At 42.8% G+C, this 12,096-nt stretch overlaps 1 protein-coding gene across 1 annotated transcript; it reads left to right on the top strand.

The window, feature by feature from the left end:
* The first annotated feature begins 7,314 nt into the window (after positions 1-7,314).
* Positions 7,315-11,397, top strand: LOC131221085 (polygalacturonase QRT3-like). Its single transcript, XM_058216194.1, has 3 exons — positions 7,315-7,658; positions 8,275-8,514; positions 10,158-11,397. The coding sequence occupies exons 1-3, from the start codon at positions 7,428-7,430 to the stop codon at positions 11,241-11,243; spliced, it is 1,557 nt and encodes a 518-aa protein (XP_058072177.1). The 5' UTR covers positions 7,315-7,427; the 3' UTR covers positions 11,244-11,397.
* The last annotated feature ends 699 nt before the right edge of the window (positions 11,398-12,096 follow it).

The raw sequence follows: 12,096 nt of genomic DNA, 5'->3' as shown, positions 1-12,096 counted from the left end.
CCTTTTTAAGGAAAATCGACTATGCATCCCAAGCAGTTCGCTAAGGGAACAAATAATTCAAGAGCTACATGGAGGTGGCCTCAGTGGACACCATGGGCGAGACAAGACGCGAGCTCTTGTGGAAGAACGGTATTACTGGCCGCAATTGGTACGTGATGTGGGAAAGGTAGTCCAACGTTGTTATATTTGTCAGACCTCTATGGGGCAACCTCATAATACAGGCCTCTACACTCCATTACCCGTGCTTGATGGCCATTAGGAGGATTTATCTATGGATTTCATACTTGGTCTCCCACGAACACAACGTGACATGGATTCGGTGTTCATGGTAGTAGATCGTTTCTCTAAGATGGCGCACTTTATTCCAAACAAGAACACTCTCGATGCAACAGACGTGGCGAATCTATTCTTCAGAGAAATTGTGCGGCTACACGGGGTTCCCAAGACTATTACTTCTGACCGTGACACGAAGTTCATAAGCCACTTTTGGCAGACTTTGTGGACTCGATTCGATACATGACTTCAGTTCAGTAGCGCCTACCACCCACAGACTAACGGTCAAACTGAGGTTGTGAATTGCACGTTGGGAAACCTCTTTCGATGTATTTCAGGAGAAAAACCGAAGCAGTGGGATTTGGCCTTGTCTCAAGCGGAGTTTGCATTCAACAACATGGTGAACCGCTCGACAAGGAAATCTCCATTCCAGGTTATTTATGGACGAGTACCTCGCCACACACTAGACTTGGTCCCTCTGCCCAAGCTCCCAGGCATGAACATTGCAGCGGAACATATGGCTGACAAGATCATGGGCATTCATGCGGAGGTACAAACTAAGCTACATGCCTCGAACGAAAGGTACAAGGAGCAAGCGGATAAGCATGGCAACAAAAAATGTTCGAGGTGGGCGACCAAGTAATGGTCCATCTGTGCAAAGAACGATTTCCGACCGGAACGTACAACAAGTTGAAGAATAAAAAGATTAGACCGGTACCAATCATTTGAAAGATCAATGACAACGCTTATGTTGTTGATCTTCCAGATGACATGACAATCTCACGGACTTTCAACGTCGCGGACCTGACCGAGTATCATGAACCAACGCAGGATGAGAACTTGAGGACGAGTTCTTTTGAAGTGGAGGGGACTGATGTAGAGCGGGTCGTGGACAGTTTCATGGCCAAGATGGATCAGAAAAGGCCCAGTTGACGACAGAAGTGATCCGGACCATCGGACCTTAGATCGGGCGTATCTCGCAATCCAGAATGAGTTATCTAATGTAAAATATATGATTTTGGGGTAGAACAAGCTACTTTAGCCAACCAACCCTACTACGCAGGGTTGCGCAGCCCAGAATTGCGAAAAACCCCTTGAGCGATGGTCGTTTCCCTGTTTTAATTTCATTTTTACTATAAATAGTAAGTTTTAGTTTGATTATAACTCTTCATCCGTCGGGCTTTAGGAGTTGCGCCCAACATGAAAAGAGCTTAGAATAATTAGGAGAATGGTTTAGTGAAGCCAAATAGGACACTTACTATTTTTGGCCGAAAACCTTGCGCACTAGTAGACATCACGACCGTCTATAAATAATAAGTTTACTATTTATAGTAAGCTGCGAATTCTAGGAGTTTTAGTTGTAGTTTGATTCTGATTTCTTTCTCATTGCTTGGTACCCCTATTTAAAGGGTTGTGAACTCGTTTTTACTCATTCATTAATTAATTTCGAATTTATTAGAATTTCTTTCTATTTTCTGTTTTCTTTCCTCGTAGATTTGAGAAGTCTCTGTGAGGAGTCAAGAGAAGTTCCGTGGATTCAGAATAGTTATCCTCTTAAGGAAGACGGTGCTCGACCGCACGTCCTCTCCTACGTCAGTTTCCAATGGCATGGTCCACCTGAGATTTGGATCTGTTTAAGTTTCGTAATCACATCCTAAATTGAGAGCGAAAAACGGATAGATAACATCAATATCCAAAAATATTATGAAGGTGGGCCCCACACGGTAAGGGTAATACCATAGTATAGAGTTACCCGTGTAACACCTAATCGGCTTCCTATCTTTTCATTGACCATATTACTATTATCAAGCCATTTAACGGTTTAAAAAAAGAGAGCCGATTAAATGTTACCGGTGTAGCACCCACTTGTGGGGCCCACCTTGATGATTTTATTTATTTATTTATTTTTATTTTTTAATTTTTATCCACACCGTTTACGGCTCAATTTAGCACGTGATCTCGTAACTTAAGTAGATCCAAATATCAGGTGGACCACACAACTGAAAACAATGGTAAATGATCATTAAAAATGTTTTTGTGGGCTACAAAAGTTTTGGATCAGTCTGATCTTTGTATTTTCCCTTCATCCAGGTCTGATTAACATTATCAACGGGTTGGATGAAAAATAAACATTACCATGGGCCTTAGAAAGTTTTTAACAGTAGGCGTTCAATCACCACTGTTTCCTTTGGTGTGGTCCATGTGAGTTACGGAATTGTTAATTTTTTTGGGACACTGCCCAAAATGATATGGAAAAATGGATGGACGGTTTGGATATACAGCACATCATCAATGTGAGCCCCACGGTAGGGGTAACATCCATTAAGTCTTACTCGGGTAACACCTAATCCGTTCATTAAAAAAGAAAAAAGAAAAAAAAGAATAGTAACCTGCAGGCCTATGAAAAAACTGTAGTGCACGTAACTTCCCATGTAGGTGGGCCCCACTTTTCGGCAATCGAGATCGGTCAACAATATGGATGGGTGATTTTATAAATTTTGCACCGACCCGGTGATCTAATTATAATGGTTTCTTTCTTTTTTCCGTGATCGATCCGAGCCGTTGGCCCTTTCAGATTTAACCGCTCTGCAAGGAATGGTCCGGGAAACAAATCATGGGAGCTGCCGGATAGGCTTCACGGGAAGTTGGACTTACCTGTTGCTTTTCCTTTCTTGATATTCCACGTTTTAAACTACCATAATACCCTGGATTCCTTGATACTTGGGCGGAGAACCGAAAAGGAACAATGCATGGCCCCACTGATGGATGTCAGATGGCAATTTACTCCAACTGGGCTGTGGGGCCCACTGCGATGTCAGTGTGACATCGACTCCGTCCGTCAGTTCAGCGAGCTCATAGCTGGATATGAGCCCAAAAAATCAAGTGGGCCGCACCACAGAAAACTGTTGGGATGAAAATGATGGACATTAAAGCCTTTATTGGGCCCACCATAATCTTTATGAGCTGTACAACCTATTCATGAGGTCATTTTCTGAACATTGAAGGGAAAAACCAAAAAACTGAAAAAATAAATATCAGCTTAACTCATGCCCGGGATATTTGATTCCACAGCATGCTACTGTCCAGCAAGTGATTTGATCGCTGGTCGCACCAATCAAATCCCACTAAAGTGTTTCCCAGCCATATAGAATCCGGTTCCAATCCAAAGAGGTGAGCAATTTCCTAAGTACCTGTTTGGGAGCGTGGACTTGAAACCCTAGACTCGGAATCACAGGATTGGAAACCCCCGGGTTGACAATCCTCCTGTGTATCAATCAATCTGGAGTATGAATCAACTTTAATTCAAAAATACTCATGCATGGTATATTTTTAAGTTTGAATTTAATTATTAAATTAACTTCAATATTCTTAATTAGTGAGATATATAATTTTTGACATTATATCAGTGAAAACATGCTAAAATATATGCTTTGCTTGAAAATGATGAAATTCTAAGTCTTAGATGGACCACAAGCACAAGATCATGTCTGAGTGACTAATCAATTATTTTTAATCGTTGATTAATATAGATAGTGTTTGGACAGTACTGAACAATGTTTGAACGATGGGATTAGAAGGGATTAGGTGGATGGGATTCAAAAAACATAATTATTATCCATGGAGGATTATCCCTATTGCCCTGGATAAAATTAATGTCATGCTTTGTTGATAATACAGTGGTACATTGAATGGATATACCCACCATCATTTGAAATTACTTAGAATAACACACGTGTCATATCTAAACTATTTATATGTTTTGTAACTTCATTTTATGGCATGGTCCTAAAAATGAGGTAGATCCAAAACTTATGTAGCCCTAAAGAAGTTTTCAACGGTAAGTATTCAATCCCTATTGCTTTTTATGGTGGGGTCCACTTTAGCTTTAGATTTACTTAATTTTTTGACCCATGCTCTAAAATAATCTCGATAAATGGATGGACGGTGTGGATATAGCCCACACATCATGTTGGGACCTACATGACTTCCCAAACATTGGGTGAAATTGGCACGGACCAATGCCATTCCATTTAATGTAATTCCAAGCTTTGCCTTTCTTCTCAAACATAGAGTAGAATTGGCACACGACCAGATGAATCCTATCCCACCTAATCCCTTCTAATCCCACCGCCCAAACTGACCCGAGGGAGTTTGCAATCCGGTTATTACACCTAAAATCATTTTAAGTGATGTGGGTGTGACATGTGTGTCAATGTACACGGTCATTTTATTAGGCACATGACTTAATAATGATGATCAGCACCGTTCAAACATTATTGATGTAAATTAGCACCGTTCAAATATTGTTCAGCACCGTCCAAACATTGCCCATATTAATCAACGATTAAAATTCATTGGTTAGTCACTCAGACATGACCTTGTGCTTGCGATTCATCTGAGACTTGGAATTTCATCATGTTCAGGCAAAGCATATATTTCAGCAAGCTTATTACAACCATAGTGTCAAAAATTATTTATCTCACTAATTAGAGATATTAAAATTAATTTAGTAATTAAATTAAAACCCTATGAATATATCATGCATAGGTATTTTTAGATTAAAGTTTATTCACACTCCAGGGTGCCAAACACACTATGAGGATTGCAATTCCGGGGGTTTCCAATCCTGCGGGGCTCCGAATCCAGGGCGGTTCCAAATCCAGACTCCCAAACAGGCCCTATGGTATGGCCCACTAGGGTTCCGAATCTATCTTACTTTAAAAATCAGATCTTATCATGAGCTGACGGAATGGACGGACAGAGGTGAGGTTATAGGGTATCCCTGTAAGCCGGAGAATCCCTTTCACCTTGTGGGTCCCATTATGACATGAAGGAAAAGAGGAGGGAAATCCAAGAAATATCCACCGTTGAAACCTTTACCGGGCATCTTATCCGTTCGTAAGGTGATTCTCATGAGGATGAAAAGAATACACAATAAGGTTTCAACTACCAGCGTTCAACCCTTACTCTGTGTGTGTGTGTGTGTGTGTTTTCTGTGGTTCACTTGCATTTTCTATCTAAATCATGGTTCTTCTAGTGTCCTAACATAAACTGACAAATCAAATGTACGGAGTGGATACGACACAAACATGATGGTGGGTCCCACAGAGCTGGAGGTCACGGGATTCCTGTAACCCCAGTTACGATCGCGGATTTGGGTACTACCCCACCAGGACCCATCTAAAGTGTCATTGCTCCGTGGGGTCCACTGTGATATATGTGTTTTATCCATACCGTTCATTCATTTAGAAAGATCATTTTAAATAATGGGCCCAAAAAAGAGACAGATAGAAGGCTCAAGTGTACCACACAGGAAACAGTATGGATTGAACGCCTACCATTGAAAACTTTAAAATTTTATGGAGGGCCACAAAAGTTTTGGATCAAGCTGATATTTATGTTTGCCCTTCATCCAAGTCTATTTAACCTTGTGAACAGGTTGGATGGTAAATAACCATCAAGGTGAGCCCTAGGAAGGTTTCAACAACATCATTGTCCCAAATGCTTCCTATGGTGTGGTCCTCTTCACCCTTCGATCTGCCTAAATTTTGAGCTCTTGCCATAAAATGACCTCTAAAAATGGATAAATGGCATGGATAAAACAAAGACAGCATGGTGGACCCCACAACCTCTGACACGACCGCCAATGTCTATCTAGGTCCTGGTTGGGGTGGTACCACCGAGGTGGGTAGTATCTGGATCTGCTTCATTTTTTGGGAGCATACCTTAAAATGAATTTTCAATACAGATGCACGGTGCAGATGTAAGGCACAAACATCAAGGTGGGCCCCACATCGAGGGATCCCACCCACCTCGGTTGATCCGGGAATCCACCGAAATCGCCCCGGTAACGTCACAGGCAAGCAGAGTCCCATCGATGCATTATAGGTGGTGGGACCCACTAGGAATGGCATTTTGGTAAATTAAAAGGGTGATGCTTTAGAGGTGGTGGGACCCACTGGGAAGAGCATTAGGGGCCGTTTGATTTTTAATTTTCCCGGTACATACAGGGAAGGTACGTCCGTTTTACTTACTCCTCCTTTCTTGAAATTAGTAGGGAATTACGTTTCGAAAAGCGGTCCATATAATATCTTTTATTACTAATTTAAATATGTGGGCCCCACCATGATATATGTGAGTTATCCACACCATCTATCCTTTAAAAAAAATATATTTTAAGACATGAACTCAAAAATGAGGAAAATCAAATGCTCAAGTGGACCACACCTTGGGGAACAATGATTATTAAGATATCAATGGTTGAAAACTGTTTTCTCCCTAGGGCTCACATTGATGTTTATTTTTCATCCAACTTGTTCATAAGAATACTCAGTCATTAATAAAGGGAAAACAAAAATATCAATTAGATCCAAAACTTTTGGAGTCCTCGGGAAGCTTTCAATGGTAAGACCTCAATTTCCATTGTTTCCTGCATTGACTTGATCTCTGGATCCGCCTCAGTTTTTGGCGCATGCCATAAAATGATTTGGCTAGGCGGATGGACGGTGTGGATAAGACACACGTTATGGTGGGCCCCATCATTTAATATTTTTCTCCTCGAGCCACGTGAGGAGTGTTATAAATAAAAGGTGGCTGTCAACGTCACCTTGGAAATCCAGCCAAAAATACATAGGTGAATAATTATTACCTATTTACCTTGAATTAACTGTGTAATTAGAAAATCAAACAGGCCCTTATGGTGAATTAAAAGGTATGATAATTAGTGCAGAAATATTGAAGTTGGTGTGGGTTGATGCGGACTCTGATGGTCTGCTCTTTTAAGTGACACCCACTTTTACAGTTATACAAACCCTCACATGTTCTGTTCTCTTCTATGCTGCAAACGTAAGGAAATTCTCTGAGAGAGAGAGAGAGAGAGAGAGAGAGAGAAAGAAGAAAGAGAGAGAAGAAAAGTCCAAAAGAGTAATTCATATAAAGAAGCAACGTGGTGCAATTCTTATGACCCAATTGGAAAGAAGAAAACCTCAAAGTCTCTTTTCATGTCCTTCTTTTCTTTCCCGGCCCCACCGCCCCCCCCCCCTCTCTCTCTCTCTCTTCATGCTTTAAGGCCTACTTAATTCCCATGCATGCCTTTCTCTTCTTTCTAAGGTAGAAAGAAAGAGAAAGATAAAGAGAGAAGGGAAGAAGAAAGGATGGCATGGAATGGTATGGCAGTGTTTGTGTTTCTTGGGTTGGTTTGTTTGATTAATATCATCCATTCCCATGCTTATGAGGACAATTCAAATGTGGCTCATCATTTCTTCAGTAGTTATCATGATCGGATGGTTCGGATTGAATCAATCAAGGCTTCTTTACTTTCCAAGAATGGCATCTCCCTTCCACCTTCGCCTTCTCCTTCTCCGACACCCACTTCCCCACCAACGGTAACATCTTTTTTTAGTTGATATTATGGTAGTATGGACGGTTGTGATGATGGGTCATGTTCTTTTCTGGTTTTTTTAACATATGAATGGATGGTTGTGATGGATCATGTTCTTTTCTTGTGTTAATAACATATATGGAAAATGATGGGAAATGGTACTATGAGGTCGAGCTGTGTGGGCCCCACCGTGATGTATGTCGAACATCTCCCCCATCAGTCAGATGCACCATTCTATGGTGGGCCATGGGCTTAAAAATCAAGTCGATCCATTACTTGGGTGGGCCACACCACATACAACAGTTGAGAGGGGTTATATATATATTTTATTTATTTATTTTTGTCCGAATGATAGTACATGATGAATGCAATGGTTATTCTTCTTTGTTACTCATCCTAGTATTTATGATATAATGTCAATGTTGGTGATGATGATGGAGATGGGCCATGTTGTCTCTTGATTTCTTAAAGTTGGGCCCATCTGATGGTGGGCCATTTTATTTTAATGGTGTTAATGTTTTCATCTATTTAAGTAGATTTTATTTATTTATTTATTTATTTATTTTATGGCATTGATGATTAACATAACATTCTTGTCTTTGATATCTTTGATTGTGTAGATGTCGCATAGTCCACGTGTCTATCATGTAACGGCCTATGGTGCGGACCCCACTGGCGAAATGGACAGCACAGATGCGATCCTGAGCGCTATTTCGGATGCATTTCATGCTCCTGGTGAGGACAGGGTTTTGATGCCAGGAATCAGAGATCTTGGGGGAGCAGAGGTCCACCTTCAGGGAGGAGCGTACAAGATCAGCCGTCCATTGAGATTGCCGGCCTCTGGTGGCGGAAACTTCATGGTACGTGAGTTCCTGATACATTCATTGTGTTTGTCGAAGTCTTGGTGGGCCCATATACACACATGAGCCACGTCTGTACGATATCCGAGCCGTCCGTTGGGTGGGCCTCATCATTGGGGTTAGTCAGATTAACAAGCAGACTGGCGAATTTATCAGGTGGGGCCACATGGGCGTGTTGAATGTGGACATTTGGCAATGTGGCATTTTTCAACGTGTGGCCCACTTGATTGATTGAACGGCCTGACTTTGTGCTTCGTCACCTACACGGGGGGGCCCACCCACGATAACCCGCAACACATGACAATTGGGCACGTGTCATGCCATCCATTTGGTAGCCATTAATTGGACGGTTAAGATTTTATTTTATGTGAATGGGACCCACAATTTGGATGGTCTGGATATGGTGGTGAAAAACTAACACTGGGGCCTAAGCACTGAAACCACAGAGTACTGATTCCAGCCGACAGTGCATACACCGAACATTCAGTATATATGAACCCTACAAATTAATGGTGATGTTGACAGATTGCAGCGCCCAATTTGAAAAGTGGGCCAGGCGCGCTTTAATAATTAGGTCATGGGTAGTATACACACTGAATGTTCCATGTATTTCCCTACGCCCCACATGCCTTTTTTCTCCTTTCTAAACACGCTATCCTTCTACTGCAACAAATTGGTGATCTTTACATCACTGCTCAATCTCCACCGTCCATTTTTTATGTGCTTCAAGAGCAAGTTTCCACCTAATGAAAACGACTGTTCTCTGCTTTTCTTACTTTTCTGATTATTGTATTATTCTTGTGGGCCCAATTCGGTGCAGACGGTGTGTAACGGTGGGTCGGAAGTCGCCCTCCCTCTCTGGAGTCCAGCACACACTCCAAAAAGGATTTTCCAAAATCCCATTTTTAGATGTGTGCTGGGATTCGGTCACACTGTATTTGGACGGTGTGGGATGTTTGTACCAGCTTTCTGGACATTAGGTCGGCAATGGGCGTGATGGATGGGTTTTGGTTCCTGGCCCAGTCCTGATGTTGAGGCCCATCCGTAAATGGAAGCTAGGGCCTGAAATCCTTGACCGATCACTTAATGGGGTCAGAATTCGGCCTGATTAAATCCGAGCTGTTCTAAGTAGGGCGCTAACTTGGCATGGCCCACTGTGATGTTTGAGTGCCATCCAACCCGTCCATTAAATGCGTCCCCACATGATAAACGTATATTTAAAAGCCCAGCTAGATCTATGACTTAGTTGGGCCACATCAAATGTAAAAAAATGGGGGACATTGGGAAGGGGATACCCACCATAGCAACTTCCAGATGGAATGTGGGGCCCACATTTTTTCGTATTTCTCATCCAATCCATTCATCAGCTGTACCCCAGCCGGTTTAAGAGACCCAATTAAAATCAAAACATGCTAAATTTTAGGTGGGCCACAGTAAGTGAATATATAGGCTGTTGGTATATTGTCCATTTCCCCCTATGGTGTGTCCCACCTGAGTTTCTGATAAGGATATTTCTTGACAAGTAAGCTGCCCATCAAGAATCCCACCCAACGAACGGTTGGATTCTAAGAACATATCACAGGTGGGCCCTGAACATCTCAAAAACATACTAATTACCATAATCTAATTTTGTGGTGTGACAGATCCATGGAGGATCTCTACGTGCATCTGATGACTTCCCAACCGACAGGCATCTAATCGAGCTATGGCCATCTTCATCCTCCAAACTAACCTCAGTAGAAAAGGAAGAAGCTGATGGGCCCACCCTAGAACAATCTGCAGCCGTCGAATCATTCTCCTCATCCTATGAGTACATCAAACTCAAAGACCTCCTGCTGGACTCTAACTACAGAGGAGGTGGGATTTCAGTAATCAACTCCCTCAGAACCTCTATACAGAACTGCTACATCACCCATTTCACTAGTGATGGAATCCTAGTACAAGGAGGACATGAGACGTTCATCAAGGACTCCTTCCTGGGCCAGCACATCACAGCGGGTGGAGATCCTGGCGAGAAGAACTTCTCTGGCATTGCAATCAATCTCATGGGCAATGACAATGCTGTCACTGACGTGGTCATTTTTTCAGCGTCGATCGGTGTCTTAGTAGTGGGCCAGGCTAACATACTAACTGGGGTCCACTGCTACAATAAGGCCACAGGATTCGGTGGGACCGGGATTTATCTACGACTACCGGATGTGAACCAGACCCAGACCCGGATCGTTAATTGCTATTTGGACTACACCGGGATAGTAGCCGAGGACCCGGTTCAACTCCACGTTAGCGGATCGTTTTTCCTCGGCAATGCTTACGTGGCACTGAAGTCTATCAAGGGTGTCATACGTGGCCTCAACATCGTAGATAACATGTTTTCCGGTGATGGTAGTGGGGTTGATATTGTTAAGTTGGACCAGTCGAATGGGCCATTCACGACCGTTGATCAGGTGGTTGTTGATAGGAATGATGTACAAGGGATGGGGCTTAGATCGACGGTTGGGAGGGCGTCTGTGGATGGGAGTGCGAGCAGGTGGGCCGTTGATTTCTCTCGGGTGCTTTTGTTTCCTAACCTTATCAGGCACGTACAATATTCGTTTCAGGTGGGTGATGGATCGTTTCCTAACCATGCGTTGAGGAACGTATCAGGGAATCGGGTTGTGGTTGAGTCGGATGTGCCGGTGGATGCTAATGTGTATGTGTGGGTGGATCAAAATACGGGGAGTGTTAGGTGAAATGATGAAGGGTGGAGATGAGAGGGGAGAAGAGTGGGCCACCGGAATGAGGTGGGCCATGAAGAAATCAGTAGGGCACTCTCCCAAATGCAGGAGAAGTGACGTGTCATTTCATCATTATTATTATTATTATTTTTGTGTAGGAAGGGTTTTTTTTATTTTTATTTTATAATTTAAAATTTTGTTGATGGTTTCTACAAGCTTATTCTACAAGTGCTGTAAGTGGGCCCACCGGGATGCGTGTATCAGTATGGGACTCTCGGATTGCTTGGTTAACCCAACACCACGTAGCTACGTGGTGTGTCACGAATCCGTGGGGTCCAATGCGATGTATATGTTTTATCCATGCCGTTCATCTGTTTTGTAAGCTCATTTTAGGGTGTGAATAGAAAATTGAAGCATATCCAAAGATCAAGTGGACCACACCACTGGAAAGATTGGAGTTAATGACATCCACCGTTGAGACCTTCCCAGGGCCCAACCTGTTCATAAGATCAGGTATACATGGATGGAGGGAAAACACAAATATCAGCTTGATCCAAAACTTCCGTGGCCCAGGAAGTTTTCCACGGTAGGCCTTCAATCCCGTGTGGTCCACTTGAGTTTTGGATGTAATTCAATTTTGGGGCCATGTCCTAAAATCAGCTCACAGAATGGATGAACAGCCTAGATAAAACACATACATCACGGTGGGCCCCACAAAGTCCTTGCACCGTGTCCGTGTGTATGGGATCCAACAAAAGTCAAGCCAATCCAACCACGTCAGCATGGTGGTTTTCTATGGTGGGGCCTGTGTTCACGTGAGAAACACCGCCATGATGGGATGCGCCCAAAAAATCAGGGCCGTACAATT

Source organism: Magnolia sinica, chromosome 12 (genome assembly GCF_029962835.1).
Source record: "Magnolia sinica isolate HGM2019 chromosome 12, MsV1, whole genome shotgun sequence".
NCBI lineage: Eukaryota > Viridiplantae > Streptophyta > Magnoliopsida > Magnoliales > Magnoliaceae > Magnolia > Magnolia sinica.
This window is presented reverse-complemented; position numbering and strand designations above follow the sequence as displayed.

Bases quoted from the DNA above. Each gene is read 5' to 3' on its own strand.
- LOC131221085 (XM_058216194.1), top strand. From the start codon at position 7,428: ATGGCATGGAATGGTATGGCAGTGTTTGTGTTTCTTGGGTTGGTTTGT. The intron at 7,659-8,274 runs GTAACATCTTTT...TTGATTGTGTAG, and splicing joins CACCCACTTCCCCACCAACG to ATGTCGCATAGTCCACGTGT. The intron at 8,515-10,157 runs GTACGTGAGTTC...GTGGTGTGACAG, and splicing joins CTGGTGGCGGAAACTTCATG to ATCCATGGAGGATCTCTACG.